This window comes from Trachymyrmex cornetzi, unplaced genomic scaffold (assembly GCF_001594075.2).
Source record: "Trachymyrmex cornetzi isolate Tcor2-1 unplaced genomic scaffold, Tcor1.1 scaffold503, whole genome shotgun sequence".
In the NCBI taxonomy this organism is placed as follows: domain Eukaryota; kingdom Metazoa; phylum Arthropoda; class Insecta; order Hymenoptera; family Formicidae; genus Trachymyrmex; species Trachymyrmex cornetzi.
Window position 1 is genome coordinate 194351 of NW_017299811.1, and position 27704 is coordinate 222054.

The window sequence follows — 27704 nt, forward strand, 5'->3', positions numbered from 1 at the left end:
CAAGGAATCCAGAATGTATAATCTCGATGCTTGTAACAGGCGTGTGATATGTTTCTGTATTCATAAACAATGGATAATGGCTGTATAATGGCATCACAATTGTGATATCGTGATAGCGACTAAATGCGTGCTTTGTAGTATTTTCGTGCAATATCGCCAGCCGTCCTTTCTCGACAGTTTTCCCTTTTTCTCTTCCCACGCACGCCATAATCGTGCCGCTATTGACGCTCTCCGCGACTATTCGATGCATCGGCGCAACGTGCACGTTGTAGCGCTCGAAAACGCGGCCAGAGACAATAAACAGCGCGGTTGCACAGGGAACAAGAATGGAGGGACGATGCACACGCGCATACATCCGCGCCAAGGGCCGCGCTTTTAACGAAAACCACTCGACAATTAGGCTCGACGAAGCCTAACAATGTCTCCACGGTACTCTGCGTCCAACCAAATTTGGTCGACCGCTATATATGCCGCGTTGCACTGTCCCGCAATAATACGAAAGCTTTTTCTCTCTTCGATAGAATATACCTATATATATTATACTAGAATATACCTATATATATTATACTAGAACGCTTAGTTATCGAAATTTTCACAAACGTTATGATTGCAAGATATTATAAAATTATTTATTATCGATAATTTTTATTGCTTGAACTACGTAATGAATGATTTTAAATTAAATTTATTGAAATAATGTAGCAAATTATTAAAATGACAAAAATATGTTCTTTATCATTTTAATAATTTATTTTATTTCAATATATTTAATTTAAAAATCATTCGTTATACGAACAGCTCCTATATTTAATCGCTGATTTTAAATGTCTTACATATGCGATTCTTTCAATGATTTTTTTAAAAATAAAATAGCAACTGGCATAGGCGTTTTCGTTAGATTTCTCTGCGTTATGCGTTGGGGGTGGACGCATCCCTCTCTCATGTGCGGAATAAAATGGAAATGTCTGGCAGCGGGCGGTACAGGGGAAACCCCGCGGATTCGACAGTTTCGAAGCGGGAGTACGAGAACGAAAGCGAACAAGGGAGTCATCCGGATTTGCCCCTTTGTACTATCGCTCGCACTGAAAGCAATGTTTCCTACTCTTATGCCAAAAAAGCCTCGATTTATTTCTCCAACCGATCACGCATTGGAACGATATATATCGGCACGATAAAATCCATCAGTGACTGATGAAATCTTCCCTTTTTTTCGGCTACACGACTTTCCATCGGTACAAACGTGGTATGGAATGTTATGCGAAAACTAATACGCATCCATTAACTGTATTTTTTAAAAATTATAATAAAAATAATTCTATGACTCCAAGAAATCAAAATGAAAATAAATAAAATGCTTATATATGTCTCTGCGGTTGTTGAAGCGTAAATAATATATTTATAAGGCGATAAGATATAGTATATAATTTATGCTATGTATTTAGCAATGAAGTTAACTGCAAACGTTTCTCAATGATGAATGTGGAAATCAAGTACAAACTAATTAGTAGTTTGTACTTGACTTCCATACTGTCATTGGTAAGTATATTCCAATTGTTTGCGAATTATCTTATTAATATTATTTATGCACTAATAACCGCAGGAGACTCTTATAGGCATTGTATTATATTATTTTGTTACCTGCGAAAAAGAGACTCAGATAAATGTCTACTTTATTAAAAATATGTTATATTACCAAATACTTCAAGTAGTTATATTTTTATGTACAGCGTAATATTAAAACATTATACTCTCTAAATTTCTTGCAGTGAAATTTCACTTCAAAAGAGTTAAAATACTGCCACTATTGAAAAAGAGTGAAAAATATATATCTTTAATCATTCCAAAAGAAAGTACTCTCACTCTAAAAGTGTGAATTTCACTCCAAAAGAGTGAAAAGAATGCAAATTTTTCACTTTTTTTTAATAGTGGCAAAATTTTAACTCTTTTAGAATGAAATTTCACTCGAAGAAGTTTAGAGAGTAGTATACAAAAGCTGAATTTTTTAATTAGTTGGATTTGTCGTAGATTGTGTTTTTCTATAATAGATCGATTAGGAATTTTAAGATTGCTTCAAGATATTTCTTAAGACTTCGCCGAGGACTGTAGAATCTGTCGCGAACAAAAGAAGAGGCTCGACGAGCGAGTGAGAGGGAAATGGAGGAGCGCTGCAGTTTATTTCGGTCGGGTTAATTAGTGTTGCCTCGCGAGGTTTACGGTTGACATTTCGTTGGTCGTTCGTTCGTCGTTCTACGTGGGGAGAACGGGAACGAAGAAGGTGAGGAGAAGGACGGACAAGGGGTCTGGGGAAAGGGATCGGCCTTTTTTACGGCAACATTCTGGTCGGCCATACCGTGTGCCGAAGAGGAAGACGAAGTCGGCGCAGAAGTAGTATAGAAGAAGAAAACAGCCGGAGGAACAAGGACGTTCCGACCAATAAAACTGCGGTGCCCCTCGAAGGTACCCCGAAGGCGCCGGGGCAGTCTGGACCTCCCCTTATTAGCTTCCTTCCTACCTTAGCGTGCTCGCCTCAGAAACCTACGTAACAATCTTTTGTTTTATTCCACGGTGTAAATCGCGCCATTCTATGGCATTCGAATTAGACCTGCTTTTATGATTTCGCCGCGGTAGAGAACTAATAATTTGCTTTTGGAGAGCAGGAGAACCTACGGCGAGAGAATCTCGTAAAGTAGTCATAAAAGCTAACCAAGGTATTACAACAGTATAATGAAATAAGCTCGATGAATGGATTTGAAAAAGAAGCGTGGATTAAAAAAACGTTAAGCATAAAAACAATAAGTTTTCCTCATTTTTTTTTTCATATAGAGGATTTGTTCTGGAAGATTAGTAAAACTAAAAAATTTGAGAGAGAAATATGGAGCTTGCCTAACTAGGCCGATGTTGAGATAAAAGGGAGACCTTTCAGGAACAAGAGCGAGGAAGTAGGAAGAAAAGTGGACGGGGTGGTTTGGTGCCTTATTAAGCATCCTTATCGCCGGAGACGGACCGAGTGGACACGGCCGTTTAACTTTTACTCGACCTGCGAACAAGTAATGGGACACACTGACCGGTGAGATAGGACCCGACAGTTCCTTCTCTTTTCTCGTAGAAACCTTCGCCTTATCAGACTCGAAAAACTTGACGACTGTAAACACCAAACGACCCTGCACAGTTTGATCGCAGATATTCCAACCGAGATTTACAACTGTCGTTGTCCAGTTAGGGCCGTGATTTGTGAACACAAAAATTCGATTTCTTGTGAGCATATCGATGTTGAATCCATCAAGGTCCTTTTCTCATTTTAAAATTGATCCAAACGTTGAAAATAACGTAGCAATGACAGTGCGATTGCAATCCGTAAAATAATTGCACGATGTAAAATTTTGTAGCCTTTAGTCCCGGTGATATTATTACTTTTATCCGTGAACCGCGCTTGACAGTACAACGGGGCGAGTATAACAATAAAAACTGACGAACCGCGAGTACTGTTTTACCCCCGTAATCATAAATGTTACGTCCAACGGCGAAACACAAATGGACATTCAACAATCCGAGTGATATTTTCACATCGCGCGCCAGCTGCCGCGCCACATTTCATTTTGTCACCACCGCATCCTTCTCGTTTAATTATTCGACGTCCGTCACGGCGAACGGCAACGCCGTAGACATCGTTGTCCGCTACACAAAATTTGAAATTTTTTATTCCCTAATAAAATATCTTGTTACAGAAGATGAAAATCTCGTCACGATGAATTCATAAAACGGATCTATAAATTTTCAACTCTAATATAAGAGGAAGACTACCTCTGCAACATTGATTAATTGGAATCATAGCTCACTTCTCGTATATTCGAATCATCTAATTATATAACGCTTGTACAACAAATTTTCATGCACATAAATTCATAACATCGTCACACTGATATCATTACTCCATTCGTGAATATTTGTCTAGTGAATATAATATCTGGTATTTACATGGGAATTCAGCGTGTCAGCATGAAACGAAAGGACAGAACCACATTCGGTGCTGAATGTGCGGTGAAAATGCGGGATGTTTTGTAAGTCTCTTGTTTGCGAACGATGATCCCCAGAGAACGAGAGGGATTAAGCGAATTATTGTGTGGTTTCGACATCGCATGTGACTCTGAAGGAAATTATGGCACCAGTTATACGTTTTCATGATATAATAATCCTGGTGGTTTTAGGACATGGTTCTCTCAAACGTTTGCATTATAGCATTGACCATCGTTATAAGGGCGTGATCGGTTGGTCACCCAGGTTTACGCAGAGCAATATATCATCCAAGGGTCCCATGACCGTTTCCTCTAGGAATCTCAGGTACAGGTACAAAATTCTCAAAAGGATATTTATCTCCTGAAGACCTCGTCAACCTGTCTGCTAATCCTATTAGCAGTAGTGGATCTTGTTGCATCGCAACTACTATTTTCTCGTTGTCCCCCGACGGCACGTCGACATTCATTCGTTCATCCTTGTTCTCCAGATATTCGTACTTCCAAGGAACTGAGCTTAGTTCTGTTTTGTTTGTCATAAGCACTCCTCTACATATCAATACTTTAAATTTTTTTGCTATCTATTATGTTCTGCTATTATGTATACATGGTACGTGTGCGTTCAAAATAAAATTCATGATAACAATAATTCTTCTATTGACAATAAATAATTATTTTTACAGAAAGCAAATAAATTGTAAAAATAATTATCGATCAAGCATATTGAATTTAATAATATTCTTTGACAATTTAACGATTTAAAAAATTTAATTCTTTGAACAATGGTTCTCGGATTTTGTTCCTTGCTGGAGAAAATTTTATACAAGCAAACAAATCCTTCATTCTAATTTAATAAATAAAGTGTTTTGTCCGCAATTAATGGTTTCGACTCATTGGTACGATTTAATAACTCGTGAAATTATATTTTAAGTAGCACAGTACGGAGTAAATCCCACGGCTAATCTGCTCTCGTGTTTTTTGACGAATTTTTCAAATTTTTGACGACATGACAGTAGACCAGAACATATCTTTGGCTTACGCATTGGCGCCAGAAAGATTAGATATACAAGTTGGTTAGTGTCTATAATTAGTTCTTATATATTTAAGACGCAAGTACAGTCTTAAGATATCATAAATTAATCATAGAGTTGTATTCAGCGTTTAAGATATTATTTAAGACAATCTTGCAATAAGAACGAACTACGAATATTGGCTTTATTTTACTTTACAATTTTATATTTTACGATTGAATAAAATATCCTTCAGTGCTTTATCGATTAACATTTTATTAATATCATAAAAATTTCAGTTTGCAATTTTTTATTGATAAAATATATTAAATATTTATAATATGAAACCAATTTCTGAAAAGTATGTTATTAAATATTAAAATTTATTAAATATTAAAATGATTTTAATTAAAAATTGATTACACACACTCTCTAATATAATTAATTATTTTACTTAACAAAACTTTAAAAAAAAATGGCTCATTTTAAGTACAAGATCACTCCGTCTTGAAATTAAAAATGAGCCTAATAATTTTGATATTTCACGAAAAGTTTCACGATCTTTGCGATCTTGACCGGACAATAGGTACGAAAGTAATTCGCTCTCCTTGCAAGGGCGACGCATGGACGGTATGGGAAAGGGGAGACGGAGGAATGTGGATTTATTTAAGTCCTTTGCCGTCGGGTTGACAAGAGTAGAGCCGCGTAAACATACTCGTTCCTCCTTGTTCAGTCGTGGCCGTGCAACGTCCCGTGGCGAAGCGAGGCGTCGCGACGCAGCTCGCAAGATCGTTCGTTCGCCGGTGGTTCTCCTGTGGTGAATAGAGGGGACGAAAGGCGTCGCGACGTCGATGGGCACGTTCGAAAAATACCACCGCCCGCGCGCGAAGCGCTCGTAACCAATCGCGGATAATCGGACTGCCTGTAGACCCCGCCCGTTGGCCAACGAGCCATCTCGCGATTGCTCCGTTCTACCTGAATCGCCGCCCACGACATTTGGTGGGGGCAGCGGTGCTTTCGGTTTTCCTCGCCAGAGGGGGAGCCGTGACAGAGCGGAGTGGAGAAGCCCGCTGAAGTGGTGTGAGTGGTGCCGAGTCAGTCGCAGACTGGAGTGCCCTGTGAGAGCAGGGGACGGACCGAACGAACGAACGAACTGTGTGAGCTCCCTATACCTAACCGGTTGTGACGATTCTCGCTTGCCTCTCTGTCCGAATGTCCGTCCCGTTTCTTCGGTATCGTCATCCTGATACTACTACCATGTTCCGGTGCTGCGTGCCGTGTCAGCTGTTTTCATGACGCGCCGTGTCGCGAGTTGGGAACCATTCCGTGCCGTAAGGAGAAAAGTTGTCCTCGGTATCGTGCATCTACACTGACCTCGTCGTTTCTCTACCTTGGAAAGTATCTAAGCAGGAACTCAGGATTGAAGTGCGCGTAACCCATAAAACAGCGCGATGACACTCCGTTGACGTGACGCGTGGCTGAAGAAGAAAACGTGCGTCATGAGGCCGACCACGGCCGCCCGGGACTTGGGGGCAGCCTGATGGCACTCCTCGCCGGCGAACGTTCGTCGCGTTTTGTTTTCCGTATGTCGCCACGATATTGCCACGCGTAGAAACTCAGTGAGAGAGAGGGAGGGAAAGAGAGAAAGAGAAAGAGAGGGAGAGAGGGAGAGAGAGAGAGAGGTAGTGTAGTGCGTGCAGATGCGTTTGTGTCCTGATCCTCTTTGGTTCCGCAATATATTCGGAGAGAAAAAGACGGAGAACCGCACGTAGACTCAACGCTCGTAGACTCTAGACATGTCGGCGTACGCGCAATTCGGATACTCGTATCCGTCGGCGTCCCAGGTAAGTCATTAGAGCCATAACAATTAAGTAATTATATAGAATGCTTGTGTGAATTTATCATGAGAAGATTGAGGAAACTGTAGGTTGTTCCAAAGTAAACAACTCGCAATTTATCTTGGCATTTAAAATTTACCACTTTCGACTTACACGTGACTCTTAGCGCAGTATCAAAGGTGTCGATGCAGGGGTCCAAACATTTTCATTTAGGATGATTTTGTGACCGGAAAGATACATGCAGCCAAAGAAATCGATCTCGTTTGTTCATTTGTTTGAAATTCAAGTTTATCGTCACTTGAAATATTGTTTCTTATTTTCTTGTAAAATCTGCCGGTGCGACTTTATGTTCTTCATTTATCATACATAATATCATCACATAATCGCACATTTTACGTAAGTAACTTGCCTGATGCTGAGATCTTGGAACGAGAATCGATCGAGAAGCGGGTTTGACGAAGCGGAATTCCACGACCGGTCGTTGCCAATAATAGCGCACAATTAACATTCGCGCGAGTTCGCTCGAAGAAAGCGAGATCGCCTAGAGGCGCACCTGCCTTCTTCGTTAGTAGCAGGCTAGAGTGCGAAGCTTATAGAACGAACTTGGAGCTCAGCGACGCGACGGCCGTCGCTCACGAGCGTGACGCGTTGAGGAAAAGGGCCGCATTCTAATGCTCATTTAGCGTAAATGTAATTCCGTCTGATGTGCTTGATCTCTTTGACGCAGTGATTAATGCCAATACAAGAGGAGAATAAACAGTTGTACCTAACAATACCAGAGTCACATCTAGCATTAAATATGCGATCGGAATACTAGAATTCTCTGATTATAAGAAACTCCAATTTATAATAAACTCTTTGCGGTACGGATTTCGCGTGAAAAATATGATTTAATTAATTAATCGATATTCAACGAATAGTATTCTCACATTGTCTAGAGAAAACAAAAATATAAATATAAAGATATGTCGCAAAAATTCTACATTCCTTGGCCACAAGTATTCCCACATATTAACATTCTATATCTAACAAAATATAAATTAAAACACAATTTATTAAAAAGTAATATCTATTTTTATAATAATTTTAGTGTTAGTTCTTCTTTAGCTTTTATTATTGCTTCTTTCAATAAAATATAATAAATTATGGGCTTTATATATTTATGGCTAAGGCTGTATATAGACAATATTACTTTAAGAAATCAACTTGTATCAATCAATCTTCACTGAATAAATTATTATTCGATTAAATCAATTACCTAAGAGAATTAATTAATTATCACTAATATTCTCACGAAAGAGAATCTACGCAAAAGAGAGTTTCTAATGATTGCTTGTTCGAGCGCATTGAATCTAATTTCTTTTTCAACGTCGGCATCTCCAATCTAATGAGAGCATGGCATCCGAGCTGCTCTTATGAGGATGATTGACGCGCGACTTTCTGCACAGAATAATAATTAAAGAGTTATACGCTTGCAATACTGCATGAGGCTTACTTAATCAATGAGTTACTTAACGTCCGCTTTCTTTCCTCGTGACATACGTGCAAAAATTAGAGGTCAAACGAACGAGATAAAATAGAAATTCCTTTTTGAATAAATAATCTTAAATTGATCAGTACATTAATACGTACTTAAACAAGAAGAAAACATTTTACATTTCCGTTGGATTACAAGCTGATTGCGAATGACAGAAATAGCAAGAAGGCGCTAACATACAAGAAAAAATAATTAAAAAGTAGAAGTAAATACTTTTGCTCGATTGCTGAACGAAAACAAGTTCTTGTGGTTCTTGATGATAAATAATACTAATTTCTTTTATTATATTAATCGGATTTATTTCACTCTTCATAAAAAGCGAATATTCTAAATATAATTTTAATTTGCATATTAAGTAAAGAACAGATTATACCGTTGAGACAATAAATGTTATAAACTATTTATAGCTTTGTTGTTGACTATTTTTGTTGACAGAACAATAACGATGTAAAAGATATTCGTAATGTATGTAGCCTATTATGTTATTCATCATTGTATTCGTGATTGACGATAAAAAAAGATTGCCAACTAACAAATTTTGCCATGAATAATTTTCTAAAAATAAGCCAAGAAAATAATATATATTTCGAAAGCTTACACGAAAAAATACCGTAAGATACTGTAATATCACAATGCTCGCATAAATTCATGTTTGCAGCAATCGTTTGGGGACACAATATTAAAATACGCTGTTGAATATGCGGGGTAACATTAATGTTAACAAAACGTTGGACGATATGGCATTATAAAGATGTATTATGTGTCAGTTGTCGAGTTAAATTAGATAGACGGTAATTAAGATTCTAGTGGGCGGTTCGCAATGAATATTCAGTTGTACGTTTTGCTCCATTTTGAGTTTTTCTCCGCTTGATTCTGCGTATCAAAATTTAGCCAGGGAATTTATCAGAAATCGCTCGAACGATTTTATTGGTAATTGTTATTTAATTACGTAGAATTAAATATAAAACAAAAATAATTTGAGTTGCGAGCCAAATGCTGCCACCAAATGTCATAGAGAAATTGTATAAATGGTTTATATTAATAGATTGACATTTTGAAACGACAAAAACATTGGGTTCATGGCAATTTCTTCTTTCATGCCGTAAAGAATAAAAAAAAGTGCAATAAAAGTAGTATGACGTAGATTTTCACGAGAACATTTTCAACCACAAATTTGTCATGGTACTCGAGAGGAAGCGCGCGACTTCTCAGATTTTCTGTTACGGATTATAATTTTGCTTTCGGTAAACGGGACGACATATGCTCGATGGTGACAGAAGCGCAGCGCTATATCTCTACTATGTTCTCCAAAAAGAGGAGGAAAGGGAGGGGGGAATAAATAATGCTCGATAAAAGCGGCGCGCGCGTAAAGCGCACCGAGGATCGCGCAGGTGCAAGTCTGTGCGTACCGACTCTTGGCAATAATACGGGTAGGTCTGCCCGCATCGGTCCGCCGTAGCCGTGGAGGATCCGCGTTGCAACGTGGAGAGTTGTAAATTGCCATTATTCGCCGCAACGTCGTTGAAACGTAGGTATACACGTATGTCGAGGCTTACGTATTCCGGACGTGCCGATGTGCCTTCACCGCTTCCCGGGGGAAAAAAAAGATATCGCATCGAGGCCTCCTATCTGCCATAACGAGCTAAGAATTTGCATAATCGCGCTGATGAGCAGCGGTGCCTTCACTTCATAAACACCGTTCCTGATTGATTCATTGGGACGTGAAGTAATTTGTGGAGAAACTTCGTTCGCCATGATATTTCGCTATAGCTCGTACCGCGTTATTGCAATACATCATGGCACTTTCGATATCCTGTAAGATATTGCCGAAGTCATGACTTTGTTAGAGTTGCGTTGTCGAATGCCAAAACTTAAGCAATACCTGTCGCTTCGATTTCTTAAGATAATTTGCGGCTCACACTGTTCATTAACTTATTAATTTTTTTACCCTGCAGCAAAGTATTTTGATATGCATGATGTATACATTAGAGATACTTATAAAAGTTTTTCTCTCTTTTCTTTATATAAAATTAATATGAAATTAAATGTGGGCTAAAACATCACGGCGATGAGCCGTTCATTTAATCGCAATCTACATCGTGCAAATGAAGTAAGAGATCCGGTTGCAGTGATTGTACCGTTGGAAACTTCAACGAATGATTAACATGTATATATGAGTAGTAATTATGTATAATTATCTAAATGGCGTTACGAAATTTGTCATGGTTTGCGAACGCGCGTTGCAAGCCGCGAGATAATAACTATCTTGTGCCAATGATTTCTAAGCATATGCGATAATTGATGTTTATACTCTACTTATAACACGACTCACCGTAGATAAAACGGAACGAGTCGTAAAATCTACAATTGTAATTTTAATTGAGAATTAATTGGACAGATTCGATTAACTAATATACTCTCCAGTGATCTCTTGTCCCCTAAATCATAAATCAATATATATTTATATATATATCGTTTTTGTGATTTGACTGCATTTTAATATTGTTTCCTATGTATCATACAGCATTAAAATGTATTTATTGCAAGTCGCATAAATGACTGTAAGTAATCTACATTAATGGCATTCACTTCACGATTGAAACGTTATAGAATTATCATAATTAGGAAGAAAATATACAAGATTGTACACTAAAGAAGTAAAAATGATAAGAATCACGATTTTCGTTTAACTTCATTTTTTCGCTGGGAGAAGCTGCGTGCCTCCGTATTCTAATGATCACGCTTACCAAAAGGGTTAAACTTTTGAGCTGTGGTCGCTACTGCATCCCGTCATTCAACACCATCGCTCTATCTACGCTCGAGCATCGTGCTCTGTTCGCTAACAATAAGTTACACTACCGTGATGGCAATAATGGGAATCGTGCAACGCGGTATATCGTGCTCCGCGGCATATAATTACGAACGTCGACACGGAAGCACCTCGGTATCCGCGATATCGATTTTCAGGATCGTGGCCTGTACATTCTCTCTCTCTCTCTCTCTCTCTCTCTCTCTCTCTCTCTCTCTCTCTCTTCGTCTGTCTCGCTTTCATTCACGCCGCCCACTTTTTGCGCTGTTCGCGGCCATTGTTATCGCGAGGGAATCGACGCGAACCCTTGGCAGAGGAGTGACGCGAGAGATCGACGAGCTGGCTCAACTGCGAATGCGAGCGCTTTGCTAATCCTCGCCACTCCTCTTGTCTTCATGAACCGGTAATTAGACGATATCCAAGTATTGAGTTATAGTGGTAACGCAATAGTGATAAATAAGAGAGATGTACAAGACGAAAGGATTGAATTAAAGGAATAATTAGTCTAAAAAAACGGTAGAAATAATTTAAAGAATACATTAACGTTAAATATTTGACTTCTCTTTGCACTACACGGATTTTTTTCTCGGTCATTATTTATCGGTTAATTATAATTTATTAAAGATACACCGTCGATTCGTGCGGAACTTTTATTCCCCCAATAGCGCGTACCTTTAATGATATACAAATTGCCGCGCCCGTGTAATTACAGAGTAAAACTACAACTTTGTTGGTCGGCTCCGTATCGGTTACAATAATGCCCGGCGAGATATTAGCCTTTCATTTTATGCTCTTCTCACGATCGCATGTCTGAAAAGAGAATTTCGAGGCCCCGCTTACTTCGTTAACTCGCATTATTATGCCGTCGTTATCCGGTTATACTTTGTTATTACGCGCTGTTTATCTCGTATCACGCGGGATTTGGCAGCGGCATGAAAACACCGTCGCCCGATGATTGACGGAATCGGCAATTACGCCACAAATTCTCGCACGTACTTGCCGAACGGTCTCGGTTGTGTGTCTCGCCTTTACACGCACGTCGCGCGGAAACCGGTTGCCAGTTTAAAGGTGCACGTGTCTCATCCGCATAGGAACGGCCTCGTTTCGCGCGCGCGCGCGAATTCATCACTCTCTTTTTTCGCGGATTTCGAAAGGGTCGACAGGACGAAAATCGCCGATTGAACTGGGAGGAGGGCGATTTCTGTAGAGAAACATACACTGGACAAAGTTTGGTTACATTAATTGGAATTCTGATTAAAAATAAACAAATCAGAATTTTCTGGAATCTATTATAACTTTAGTCGAGATAACCAGAATTCTAATTGCTATAATCAGAATCTTTTGGTTCGCTCATTTTCAACCAAAAATTCTCTCTGTACATGAAAAGAATCTTTTAATCGCTTGCTTTTATATCATAGTTATCTTGTAAATAGGGTAATAAATAGGACAGTTTTATCTAAAATAAACGGTAAATAATTAAATAATATAATTTAGAGTTATGGAAGCAAAATATAATTTGTCATAATTTGCGAAACGTGTGAGCGACGTTTGACGTTCCCTCGGTTGATTTAATTCCAGCGGACTGGAGCAGCTCGTAAGAATTTCCCCTGGCGTCGATAAACGCTTCAACGAGCCGCGTAAAAATACCCCGAGTCGTCCGCGGTACTCGACGTTCGCGCCTTCTTAACGTCGAGTTACCGCCGCTTTAACAGAGTCTTTAACGCTTCAAATAGATCTCGCCGCCCTCCGACAGGCGTCCTCCTCCGCGCACGGTGACATTTTTAAAGCCACGCTCGCGGAACTCTCGTCTCGTTGTCTGCCGCGTCTCTCTCGGAGACGGACGTAATTAACGTGAAACTGCCGCGTCCGCGTTTGCGCTCATTTAATGCCCGTGACTTTCGTGACAATCCGTTTTCCGCACGGCACATTGAGCTTACTAATTAACAATTCGTTCGAATTTGTAAATCTTTATATTGTCTATCACATATAAGTAGCGTATTGAGGGAATACACTCTAAAAAATATCAGTGTGTGGCTTTAACACCTCTGGTGTGGATTTGACATCCATGCGGGGTCTATATAATTCTCACTGCTGGTGTTAATATTAATACCAACATGGTGTGGATTTCAAACCTCTAGTATTTATATCAACATGATAGATTTAAAATTCATGGTATTAAATCCACATGATATCCGTGTTACTATTAACATCAACACAATTGTATAGACACCGCTATTTTTTAGAGTGTAGATTTTTTTAAATACATTGAAGTAACTCGATACAGTTTTATCGAGTGGAAATAGGAGAGGAGTAATTAATTAACGTCATGTCTCTCAAGTAGTTGATTTCAAGTCCCTCGTTCTTTTTTGTTTTTCGTGACTCTGCAGATTTTCCGACGAGAGAGAGAGAGAGAGAGAGAGAGAGAGAGAGAGAGAGAGAGAGAGAGAGAGAGAGAGACGTGGCATTCTGTTAAATTTTAATTGAAGATCCCATCTGTCTGCACGTTATAAAAGTCGCCATGGTGGCTAATTTGTCGAGAGGAAGGGGCCCGTAATGCCGTTGTCGTACAAGAGGTCTAAGGTGGAGAGGACGAAGGGAGAGTCAAGATTCTTGCCTTTCGTGATGGTTGTGATTCCGGTGAAGAGAAAAAGATACATGATGGCGTGACATGAAAGAGAGAAAGAAAGAGAGAAGCTGCGGTGTGAGGAAGAAGTGGTCTCTGAGGGAAGGAAGGCAAGCAGAAAAGATAAGCCGCACAACTCAACCTTTCCTGTCGCCATCTTTTCAGTATAAACTGCGTCCACGTAATTGATGGCTGCCAGTCCGTCGTAATAAATTTACGAACGTTCGTCTTTTAAGAACCCAACTGAAAATAATATGATTCGAGCAAATATTGTTTGGCGGAACATTGGTTGAAAGACGTGCCTAAATCTAAAATTACTAATAAATTTTATTTCAAATAAAAAGAAAAATAAGTTCTTACCGCCATTTCATATCGCAATTCATTAACACTACAATATTTCTGTTTTCTTACTATGCTAAAAGGACCAAGCGAATTACTACGGAGAAGAAAAGAAAGTGATGAAAAATCAAAGATTTCATCAGTGTGAAGAACGTAATTATGGAAAAGTCAAAATCCCATTTACACTAAAAATATAATATAATATAATCTAAAAAAATAGAAACAGTCAATAATGATGTTTAATATATATTTCCAGTGTTAATAGATAAGACAAGTATTTAGTAGTCGATTAGAAACATAACTCGACATTACGTGTCAATTATTTTCTCGTGGATGATGTCAATGACACATGATTAACTCAAGTACTATCCAGTTTCACTCGACAAATGTAATCCTGTTTATACAGGCCGATTGTAACGATATATTTACGTAGCAGATCTGTTTCTTAGAGGATTTCGGGTTCTCCGGGTTTTCATTCAGTCCCCTTCGTTCGCACGTGTGAGTGTTCATGCGTGTTCACAGGGTGCTTTCCATTTGATGATAAGTCAATATAAATGTCATTTTATCTTTGTTATTTCACTGAATGTGTCAAAAAAGGTAGAATGAAGTTTGGTTATTAAATGAAAAGCATCTACAGTGCGAACTCAATGATGTCTATGATTTTTATATATTAAAGATATAAACTGGTTAAACAAGAGCAGAAATATGTGAAGAAAATTAAATAATGCAATTCCAAACTATAGTAAAGTTTCGAGAAGCGTGCAAATTAATTAACAAGGAAGCAGTTTGCACGTAATACATTTTATTATAAAACTTTTTACAGCGTGAGTTCAATAAATTAAAAACTTTTGAACTCACTTTTCACCGATTGTGTCATTCTGTCGTTACAAAGATCGCTACTTAAGTTATACATGGTGAAAGCCGTAAGTGAGAATGCTTTCTATCTTGACAAAGTGACGAATCTTGTCAATTTCGCAAGGTAGATTATTGATGAACTATCTCTCGATTAATCATCGCGATAGGCGACATTGACTTATTATTCTTAGAAGATGCCGCTCATTTCAGATATTTTCTTTCTCTTTTGCGATAATGAAAATTATCGATTATGCGATAATAATTCAACGTACGCGTAGCCATTTGTATGATCGATTTAAGCACGATTTAAATTAAAAGACCTTCAAATTGGAAAAAGAAATGTTTCATATTTCGTATTAAAAATGTAAAATTTATTAGCACTGTTTATCTAATTTCATTTCTATTTCCAAATATAATATATCTACAACAAAATTTCTCCGTGTGTCGGATCACCCGATTTAAATTTGAAAAAAATTGAACGTGTCAACGATTACTCGCTATTTAACTGTCATTTATAAATTCCAGAAAACTTTGGCGACATAACTTTCCACGTAAAATTAATGTTAGATCGCGGTCAAGCGGGACGGTGTAATGCGCACCGTTCTAGAAATTATGCCGATAATAGCCGCCATTTTCCGGACATCAAATAAGCGAGCTTTCGCCACTCGTACCTTTTTTCATGAGAAGTAGAAACTTACTTGAGCAGCGATACTATTATACAAACCGCAAATATCAAGCAGTAAAGGAATCTGAGCATTTTTGCTGTTTAAATCTTTTCATAGACAATATTATACAAACCACAAATATCAAGAAATAAAAGAATTCAAGAATTCTTGCTTTCTAACCGATTTTGCGGATAAATACAACTAGTATAGTGCACTCACGTATTTATAAAATATATATACTTGGAATTATTTCTCTCCACGTATAAGCAATTGTTTAAAAAAAGTATGCTAGTAGTATACAGACCCGAAGAGAAAATTCTGATAGCGCGCTCGTATCAGGATTCGTACAAAATCCGACACGTTTGGTTACTCGAGGGGTTGCCAACGAGCGCGTCGCGAAACGATCGGTGACAAGGTGGAGCACAAGAAGTGGAGGCGGGATAGGTAGGACCATATCACGGCGACTCTTCCTGCGCCACGAGATCCGAAAGGTTTTCGCGCCGGCGGCTGCTGCGGGGGTGAAAGTGGGGTCTTAAAAGGTTCCGGTGGGAAACCCAGCAGGGCGTGAATGGCTCCAGACACGCTGGAGGTGCCCGGAACGTTTCGTTAGAAGCAAGGAGAAAAAGAGCGGGACGGAGAGAGAGCCGAGGGAATCGGGGAGAGACTACGAGTGCACATATACACGCGCACACACGTGTCATGTGTTGTTATGCGTGAACGAGGACACACGTGCGCGCGCGCATAGCATGTCCCCGAAGTCCGCCACCACACCGCCGTTACACCACCACCACCGTTATACCACCACGACGAAAGTGCGCGGGGTCTTTGTTCACGAAAGTTCGGTTTACCTCGTTCTTTCGGTAGTTTCGGTGCGGATCCCGCGATGCGACGCGCCGTCCCTTCGCCCTTCTATTTTTGCAACGGCGTGGATTCCCGTGATATTTCTTCTGAAAATACGCGAGCATATTGACGCACGCTCACGGAAAATCGATGAGCACAAGATTGTAAACAGCGTGAGCCGGAAATGGCTCAGTGTTGCGGAAGCGACTCCTCGAATTTTCTCACGAAGATAGTTATGCAGATGGTTCATTGTAGATCGAGATAATTATGCAAATCATTGAAACCGCGTAATTCGAGACATAAACAGGGCAGCCGAATGCTACATCGAGTATCTTTTAAATTCTTCATGCGTCTCTCAGAAAAAAACAATGTCCAGGTAGAACACAAAAGTCACACTGAAAAAAAGATTGGTTGCTGCAACAATTTAGATAGTAAAATATGGCATAGCATTTTTATATGGCTGCAGCAATCAGTTTTTGGTTGTAGCAACAAATTTTTAGTTGCGTTAGCCTATCGAAACCATATACTGACATTGCGGATAGGTTAACACAACTAAAAATTTACTGCTACAACCAAAAATTGATTGCTGCAGCCATATAAAAATGCTATGCCATATTTTACTATCTAAATTGTTGCAGCAACCAATCTTTTCTTTCAGTGCACTATATTGTTTTCCAGCAAAACTCTGCAAGACACACAATGTAACACAATAAATTATTTCATGTTTAACATTGGCAAACAACGAGGATGTATTGATTTACTGTATTACATTGTGTCATCTATGTTTCTTCCTGGAAAGCATCTTATCGTAAGTCAGCATGATTTTGGGCGTTTTTCAGCAAGGACGCAGTGTAACACAATAAATCGTTTCACAGTTTACATTGTGTCCTTGTTTAATATTAGCAAATAACAAGAATGTAATAATTCACTGTATTCTCACTGGAAAATGCTCCTATTTGTCACTTATATAAGTTTACTTATAAGGGACATATGAAGTCATAATGATGTCGTATCCCAACAAACAATTTTGGACGTTTTCCAAACAAGGCAGTGTAACACAATAAATCGTTTCACAGTATTACATTGTGTCCTTGTTTATTGTTGGCAAACAACAAGAATGTAATAATTCACTGTGTTACTACACTGTATTCTCACTGGAAAATGCTCCTATTTGTCATTTATAAGTTTACTTATAGAAGACAAAAGAAGTCATAGTGATGTCCCAGCAAACAAGCTGACATTATTTGTCGTTATTTTGACGTTATTTTGATGTTAAAGATATCATTTTGACATCAAAATGACGATGAACAATATCAACTTGTTTGCTAGATTAATATCGTTTTGATTCTGTTCCTGAGTGACTCCATATAATTATACCCAATAATCTTCATTATCTTTATTTATTTTCGGTCGAACTTCCGAGCAAACAAGAGATTGAAGTGAATCGCGTCCCAACGGTATTGCTTAACGACCGGGACACAGTTATGTATTTTATCGTGCGAGAAACGATAGAGGCTCCCATTGGTATATATAAAAACTTCGCCGCGAGTCACCATATTTTTGTAAACGCGCCGAGTTTGAAATTGATAAGCGACGCCGAGCCTTTAATAATTCACGAGAGAGATGAAACGCTAAAACGCGAAGAAAAATCGTTTGCAGGAATAAAGTTCTCGTCGATTCTATTCGTCACGCGCACGCCGCAACGATCCGTGGGCGTTTTCGTGGGTGATTTCGACACGGTCTACGAATAGAAAGGTATTATATACATATACGAGGGAGAGAGAGAGTCGTTTTCCGGGCTCTCTCTCTCTCTCTCCTTCTCTTTTCCGTGTGTAACGGAATGCGAGAGAGCTGTCGGAGAGAAGGCTTTATCAACGCAGATATACAACCCGACTCGTCGTGGCGGCTCTCGAGCCTCCCGTCCTCTCGAAATAACTCCGCGCCCTTGCCATATTAATTACCGGGATTCATTCCGTTCTCATTTACAATGGGCTAATTTAGCGTGAGGCAACCTCGGAACGATCCCCTGTGCGCGAGCACGCACATGAGAGTGACGTCTCTTTCTGTTTATACGAGCTTAACAAAGCTATTAATCGTGGGAGGAATAATCGCTCTCCGTTAGGCGCTGAGATTGTTTCGATAAAATTAATACATCATGAAATATATATCTTATAGTTTTTTTACGTAAAAGATTCTTGCGCGTTTGTAAAGATAAAGGCGGTGATTATCGAAGGCTCATCGATAGAATTTTCATACAAAGAAAAAAAAACCGTAAAATCCCAGGTAGAATTTTTTTCTCGTCATCTACCTTGGCAAAAGAAGGGCACCATTATCGATGTTTGTGAATACTGGATTTTTTGAGGTCGCTGAGACGATGTAAATTAGCTAAAAAGGCACTGAGAGACTAGAAAAAAATATCTTTTGTGTTTTTTAGCTATATATACATATGTAGTACATATGTATGTCCTTATCATGACATGTCTATGCATATATGCTTACGAACAGCTATTTTACGCGTTATTTATATGTATCTACGTTGAAAAATAAAGAGAATGTGAAATGAATCTCTGTAGAAGACGAGGTTGCTATGACCGCACGAATATCAAAGTCAGTTTGAAACAAGAGTTAAAAAAACTAATTCCTAATTTTACAAGGAAATGTATGGAACTTCTCCTCATCATGCATGCGCGTAATTATACTATGTTAATGACGTATTTTTCCTTTTGTTTTTCAGCTCCTGGTGAGTGGCGGGCAACCGACAACGGCGACGTCGCCGGCGATGTCGGGGGGTGCGTTAAGCCCGGGTGCTCTATCGCCTTCGTCGACGGCGACAACGACGACGGGGGTCGGGCCCGCAGGTACTGGCGGTGCTACGACCCCCGTGGGTGGTGCCGCCACCGGACCTGGTTGCTGTGAGAACGGTAGGCCCATGATGACGGATCCTGTGACGGGGCAAACGGTGTGCAGCTGCCAATACGACAACGCCGCGAGATTTGCGTTGAGCACTTACCCTCGGCTACCCACCGCGACTTCCTACTCTTCCTACCCCACGCCGACGCCCTCCACCACCGACCAAGGCCCTTATCCTAGCATCGGCATGGATAGCTCTGCGTTTTACTCGCCTTTGGTAAGTTTTCTTGTATTTTTGACATCATAGTGTATTAGTGTTAAAAATATTGTCAACCGATTTTATCTCTCAATGTATCAGTGTTAAAAATATTGTTAAACAATTATCTTTTAGTTTTTACTCTATTATATTAAACGATTATCATTTAGCAGGTATCAGTTTTAAAAATCAAAATCGTCGTTATTCAATATTTAGGATACAAAACATTATAGGGACACATAAACATGATATCTCTTACTTCCCCGAAAAGGAGAATAATTATTTCTCTGAACTTGACAGAAAATTATGACTAATCAAATAATATATGGCAAAAAGATTCTTAACGTGATCAAATTTTTTTATTTTTGCCGTATTTTGTCAGTTGTGACAATTTTTGTATGAAGTTAGTCCATTTTTGATGATTGATGGATGATATTTTACTTAACTTTTATGGTAATAACTCGAGAAAATCACATTTTTTAGTTGCATTATTTTTGAAATAAGGAAAATGATATAATTGAAATAATATAAATCTTTTTGAACGTTAATAATTTTTTTTTTCAATGGTTTCAAACAAAAATTATTAATATTAGGAAACAAATAAAATTTATAGTTATCACTGACAGTTTAGGAAATTAATTATTATGTTTTTATTTCATCTCAAAATTATTTCTGTTTTTCAAGAATCAAAAATCCCTTAACTTTTTTCGTAGTTTTAAATTTACTACAACATTAAAATTATAATATAAAGTTTCTTGTTACCTACGAAAGATCGTCTTATGCTTTGCAACGTGTAACGCGGTCATTGCCGGATGCAGATTGATCGATTCGTCGTTCTAGACGTGCCGGGCGATTATTGCTTCTTCAGTATTAACTTAAAACGGATTAGCACGTGGTGTTGCTGCGAATTAGTTTGGAATCCCGGCGACGGAACCCTCTCTCGGACGTCGGGATCCCTTCGATTGCCCCGCGCTTAGGAATTCGAGCATCTTCGCAGACTGGATCGGTACCGGCTGCGTCGAATTATTCACTCGTCCCTTTCTCGAGAAGCGGCCGATAATCTCGTTTAAGTTTCGATTCGCGGAAGGCGAGGTTGCTCGTTACGTTCTCAAGGGGCTGCCGGTGACGAATTCGCGCGCATATGTCACCAGGGAATCCTCCTCGACTGTGCTTCGGTCCCAGAGAAGCCAGAAATTTAGAGAAACCCGCGTCAAATCAGTTTCAGATAATCTAAAATTCGCCACAGAATTTTATCTGTAATTTTATTATAATATAACACTGGAAATATTTTCTGGATCGGAATTATGTCTGTAAAATTAATTGCTGCTCTACTTTCAAATAAAAATCGTATTCTGCATATATAAAGTAACGTATGCAAGATAGGCGATACCAATAATATAATCTGATTTTTCTCTTGTATTTTGCGATTTAGAAGATCGCATGGATGCATTACACTCACACTGATAAGCACTCCCGGAGTGAAAGAAAGCGTAGTAGCCAATTAAATTTGAATTTATCGGACGATTATACTAATTGGCTGCTTTTAGGTGGCGTTGTCGATTAATGTATTCCACGCGCGGCCAATGGTCCGAGACAAAAATAAAGTTGCTATGGAGAAGAAAATCTAGGAAAAAGGAATCGTTACGATGGTTCATAATGTAGTCGGAAATTGCTCCGTTTTACGCTGCGATTCGATGGCGTGGGGATTTATATATCCGCTACGATTCATTGCATGTAATTTGTAGACAGGAGTTTATCTCGAGTGAAATTCAGCGAATGCATTTACCATCCGGGAGACACTTCTCATTTTTCATACGCAATTAGCGACGTAAATTTGCAGACGCAATTTTCTATATCGTGTGTAAGCAACGATCTCTCACCGGTATAGCTCGGTTGGATTAACGTGTCACACTTTTACGAACTGTAGGTGGAATCGTCATAATTTGGTAAAAAGGCAAAAAAGGTACCTGTCAAGGGAATACTGTTTTTACGAAGAACGCAATTATCATTAAAATCGACTTTTAAAAACGACATTAATAACGACATAATCAATCTGTAACGACAATTTCTATAATGGCACGAGACGGCATGCCATTGACGTGTGCTGTAAATGTGTCATTACCTCCTATAATCAGATAATACGTGTAGCTATCTCTATAGTATATTTTCATTTTCACGAGTCGTTATGTTTGTACGACTGAAAAAGCCGTCGGCTTTTTGATGTTGCCGCGTAATCAGTGCATGCTCTGGACAGATAAACACTGATATGACACAGGCCATTATCTGAACAGCAGAGCGCGCGTCAATCACGCGATATTGTCCTGCGATTTTGTATTCTTGTATCGTATCGAGTATCGATTTGGTATAATTATTTTGCAAATCCATTTATACTGCGCCGATAAAGAGTAGTACCTATAATCTAAAATTTAAATTTTAAACATTCGAAATTTACTCAACAAAATTTTTCTGTGTCATTTTACAGTCAATTTCACGTGATAATAATATCGTGAGATAATATACTTAATTAAACACGTCTGTCTGGCAGATTGCATATTCGCGCAAGCTCGATACTCCGCAAATCTATCATTAGATCTGAATATCAGTCGTGAAATTAGCGCAAAAACTAAGAGACTGTCTATTCTAGTAATACCAATTCATAGTGACGTAATAAAGTAATATATAGTCAGAAAATACGAGTTAATTGCAATTAAAATAGTAAATATATGCGTTTACTATTTTAATTGCACTTAACTCATACTTTTTGATGTAACTATGTGTATCATTATAGACATTATTGCGTCACTACGTCTAGTAGACCCATACGTTTACTATTTTAATTGCAATTAATTCATATTTTCTGATGTAGCTATATTATTAAAGACGTTATTACGTCACTACGAATCGGTCTTATTACTTCTCTAAGTTTTTGCTAATTTCGCGACAAATATTCAGATGTAATGATAGATCTACTGTCGAGCTGGCGCGTGTTTGCAATCTATCAGGCATGTTTAAACATGTATTTAATTACACATCTCTTTTGAAATAACGATATTGATATATCAAACATGAAAATGCCTTTGGAATGCTTTTTCTGAGATAGAAGGCCGCGCGTCTCGACATTTTTCCCTTTTTTGCATTCATAAATAAAATTCCTGCATAAAAATATATTCCACATATGACATTTGCGAATCCCGCTTATCATGCGGATGCGCTAAGCGAGATTGTCTCTGTCAAACGAATCGGCGATGAAGGAAGGAAAGAGGCGGACACCGAAAGGACGGGAAGTAGGGAGAGGAGAGTGCTCTCATCGCTCTCGCGAACGAGTTTATAGAATCAATACGCGGGATGCCATGAAACAGGGACGGGAGGGAGCCATGGGGGACCGCGGCGGCGGGAGTGCGCGAACGCGAGAAAGGACGAGAGGAGGACGTAACTGCGCGAGATAGGGGAGCAATAGTAGACGGAAACCTCTTCTCATCAGCCGACGGATTCGTCTTATTTCGCATAGTGACTATCAGCGTAACGGATTCCGAGATTTGCTCTGGCGACGTTTTCCTCGAGAATTCCGCCGCATACGGCGCTTTGTGCTTTGAACCTTTATTCTCTTGATGTTTTGCGTTTTATTCGCATTGTTTGCGATACGTACAGTATAATTGTACTTCAGACGGTGTCTCAATACGGTAAAAATTTTAATGTGTCGTTATATTGCACGAGAGGTTCTGCGATAGATATATCTTATCTAAGATAGATATTTTATACATTGAAAGAAAGTCTCGTTGCATTAATTGGAATTTAAGTAGATTCAATCAGAAGGGTACAAATTAGACATTTATAGTTAAATATATCAACCTTCCAGTCGAGATAAAAAATTCAATTACAATAAATGAATTAATTGCATTAATTAGACATTTATAGTTAAATATATCAACCTTCCAGTCGAGATAAAAAATTCAATTACAATAATTACAGAATTTTGATTCATATGATTAGAATTCATTTTGTTTGTACTTCTTGTTGATACAACCAGAACATTTTTTTCATGTAAATTCAATGTATATATTTTTCTAACAGTCAAGGTTATGAATAATTGGCAAATACTAATTAGATATATTACTACGATTTCAAGACTTGGAAATTTAAAAGATTCAAAAAAGAAAAAGAATTAGCAGACTGTATTCTCTCCTCCATAGAAAACTCTGCGGATGAGACAGACATTTTTCATATTGATAATACGCATAAAACCAGTAACATGAAAATAAGAACAGCAAATTGAATATTTTTCTCTTTTGGAACTCGTTTTATCTCGGAATATCAAGTTATTTAATTAATAATGGAAATGCTTGCTATTTTGTAATATTAATTACGAGTTTATTAATAGGAGGCTGAGGATAGCATGATACCCCATGCATATGAAACTTGGATATACATCTAACGATATCAGTATATCTATTAATATTCCGCGGTTGTGGAGAAGCACACGTGTCTGCCGCAATACGAAAGTCGTAATGTTTCGATCCATGATATTGTGTTATTTTACGGCCCATTGAAAAGCGTAACACGCGTAGCTTTCTTAATCGTAGATTGTTACGCTTTTATAATTGGCACTTAAACGCGGTTGGCGTGCAATATTGCCGTGTGCAGCGTGCGTTTAGTCGCATGCGTGTACATCCGCGAGTAACATATTGGTAATTGCGTAAAATTATTGCAGAATCCTTGCCTGTAATCTTTACGAATTTACTAGTTCATACGAGTACAATTTCGACTGATGATCATTTCTTCAGCATCTCGTAATTCTCAATATCAGAATTCATTCATCAATTACTCCGTGGTTTTCTGTGAAAAATTTTCTATAAAAAAATTTTTTACTATGTACGTACAATATTGAAGAAGTATTGAAAGTACTTGTGTATTCGTGTGTATAGATAAGAATCATAGTTGTCGGTGTTTTTACTCTATCATTCTACACGCGGACAGTCGATCGCGCGGGTGAGTTCTGCTGTAATTGAGACTGATGAGCTGAAGGACGAAGGGATGCTCCCTCGTACGTATTGGTTTAGTCCTGGCGAAGCCCCAAGAATGCTATTTGTCGCGCGAGACGGCGGGACGCGCGGACGTCATAGTTTTGCATCTTTATCGGTATAAATTGCAGTCCGGCCGGTCAATCGTTCGTGGAATTTCAACGCCGTGGCGTAATTTGGCGCACGCGACCATCACTGCCAGCAGTTGGATGACGAACGATACGACAGGGTGTAGCTTGGAATGCCATAAACGTCTGACTGCCGGGAATTTTGAGTATTTTGACGATGGAATTCTTTACGTTCATATTGCGGTGTTACCGTTTTTCTTCTTTTTTTTTAAAGTGAAAGAGAAACTTCAAGTGAGAAAAAAGCTTGCTATGTAAAAAAAGTTGCTCTGTGCAACGAACGTTATGAGCGAGGTTATGACATTCAAGCGATAAAACATTCAGAAACTAGAGAAAAAAAATATTTCTTTAATGGTCATAATTTCTTCAAGAATTTGTACACAAAAAGATACAAGGAACAATAATATGCTTGATTTTTTGTATAACAATGTTCTCTCAATTATTTCGTTACACACCTTTTTGTAAATATATCGTATAATTCAAACTCTGCCCCTATTCTCGCAATTAGAAAAAAACACAATATATATTGCTGCAGATTAAGTAGCAATGAAATAAAAATAAACAATTTTCAAGACTGATGTCTTTTTCGAAACACCGCTTGTAATTTTAAATATTATTATACGTAGTGAAAAAATTACAAACACTTTAGAAAAAATTCTGTATATCTTTAGATATTTATTTTAATAGTACAAGTATAAATTTTAATAACATATTTTATTCATTTAATTAAAAGTGAAATAAAATATTTTTTACATCATATAATTTTTTATCAAGTTCACTATAGTTTTCGTATTTCTTTTTTTTTCAATGGGATTTCTTCCTTTGATCTTTTTCATAAGATAGTTAAGCAGGAAGCACGTGCTCCTGGCGATTCAAATCGATGGACCGATTTCGACGGGCATTACAATATAATAAGAATCAGATTAGCATTGAATGGAGTGAGTAATACGATGAATTATCGAAAAAATGTCCTGTAAGATTCCTATAAGTCTCACAATGTGCAAAGTAACCTTTATTTTAAAATAAGTAAGAAACGTAGAAAGTGTTATTTACATCGTAAATATATATATATGAATAAATAATGCTTTAAATTTTACGCGATGTCATTCTAAATTATATCTAAAAATTGTACCAATTGTTTTTAAAAGGTAATTGCTATGAAATCGATGCATAACTTTAAATTACGTATATTTTTAATTTATATCGTATATCGAATAGCACACAGATGCAGATAAAAAAATATTTTGTCAAGAATGATACAGATCTATCTATGTTTTTAGAGTACCCTGTAGAGAGGACAATTATAGGTGCTATTGCATTAACTTGATGGACTATGTCGGGCCCACAGCGACACAGGGTATCAAGTTAGAGCCACCTTGCTGTCGCGCCCCCTAATGCGTCGCATACGTCGCAAGATTTGGGGCGCAACACAACGATTATTGCTACCTTAATACAGGCGTGCTCGTATAATCGGTTAAACCAGCGACTGGTGACCCTGTGTGACTGTGCACAGTCGTAACAATAGTCCGAAGCGTCGACGTCGGACCACCCGCAGTTCGCCATTAAAGCTTCTGAAAAGAAGAGAAATAAAGACGAAGATACACACACGCGCGCGCGTGCGCGTACACACACACATACACACATTTACATATATATATCTATATGTTGGTGGAGACCCACTGCGAGGCGGGACTAAGGGCCGAGAGCAAGGCGAAAGAAAGGCGGGAAGGAGAACCAAGGACATCCGTTAGGGCCTTCAAAAATCGAAGGGTAAAGGCGAGCAGGGAACTAAGAAGGTGAACGCTGACGACGATGAAGACACGACGACGACGACGACGACGACGACGACGACGACGACGACGTCGACGACTAGATGTAATACGAAACTCCGTGGCGCCAAAGAGACCACTCCTAAGCCGCTGCACTAATAATATCCCCCATTGTGCTACCATTAGCCGCGTAACGTGCCTCCACGTTCCTTCTCTTTTCTCACACCTGCGCTCCTCTTTCTTACTCTCTTTTCCACTCTTTCCTCTCATATCTCATCTCCTCTCCCCCATCTCTTTGCTCGTGTTTTACAGTGTGCCTTTACAACGCGTCTTGTGACGACATTATACACCGACTAACTGACGTCTGTCTGCGATAATGTCTTAGAGATGCCTGGTTAAACCAGCGGCCTCCTTTCATTTACCTCTTAATCTCACGGGGTGATTAAGATGAAAGAAAAGATGATTGAAAGATTTCTTTCAGAAACATTTATCCTGCTCGTACAAGCTTTTTAAGACTACAAACCACACTGTGTGTTCAGGTCCAATATTATATTTATACGATCGTGACGACTCCTTGTGTCTTTCCAGTCTATCAGTGAAAATTGAGATGGATTGAACCTTTAAAGGGTTTCTATATACAGGCTTGCGATAATCTCTCTCAGCATGCAGAACATAATCTGTAGCATTAACCATAATGGATCTGTATTAGTTTCCTGAATCGCTCATGTCACGCAAGGATCGATATCGATCGATGCCGCGTTGTTTCTTTTTTAATTTTAACGTCGCGATAAAAAGGATAGCATGTCGATAGCATGTTTACATTGTAGAATTTATATGCGCGATGCAGCGACATACTAAATAAATTAGCGCTTATCATGCACTCTGCTCTTGCAGGGTAATCCGTACGGGCTGAAGGACGCGACGGGGATGGGCATGACGGCGGACATGGGTGCTGCTTGGGGCACGGCCGCCCTTCAACCTGCCGCCACGGGTTACTACCCTTACGATCCAACCCTGGCCGCCTACGGGTAAGTTTATCGCCAGGTTTCATGGTCTCTCGACTCCATTAGATTAAACTACCTCGAAAGAGAAAGGGAGAGAGAGAACGAGCGAGAGAGAGAGAGAGAGAGAGAGAGAGAGAGAGAGAGAGAGAGAGAGAT

The 27704-nt window shown here is 38.8% G+C and overlaps 2 protein-coding genes across 2 annotated transcripts in view; one reads left to right on the forward strand and one right to left on the reverse strand.

Moving 5' to 3' along the window:
• The window catches only part of sowah (ankyrin repeat domain family member sosondowah), a 278269-nt gene that overhangs the window by 142909 nt on the left and 107656 nt on the right, over positions 1-27704 (reverse strand). The window lies entirely within an intron of this gene.
• LOC108765627 (homeobox protein araucan) overlaps positions 6455-27704 on the forward strand; it is a 44234-nt gene continuing 22984 nt past the window's right edge. Inside the window, exons 1-3 of the mRNA XM_018514422.1 lie at positions 6455-6864; positions 19261-19653; positions 27439-27572. Coding sequence (XP_018369924.1) covers positions 6817-6864; positions 19261-19653; positions 27439-27572 — 575 coding nt within the window. The 5' untranslated portion in view covers positions 6455-6816. The remainder of the gene's footprint in view (positions 6865-19260; positions 19654-27438; positions 27573-27704) is intronic.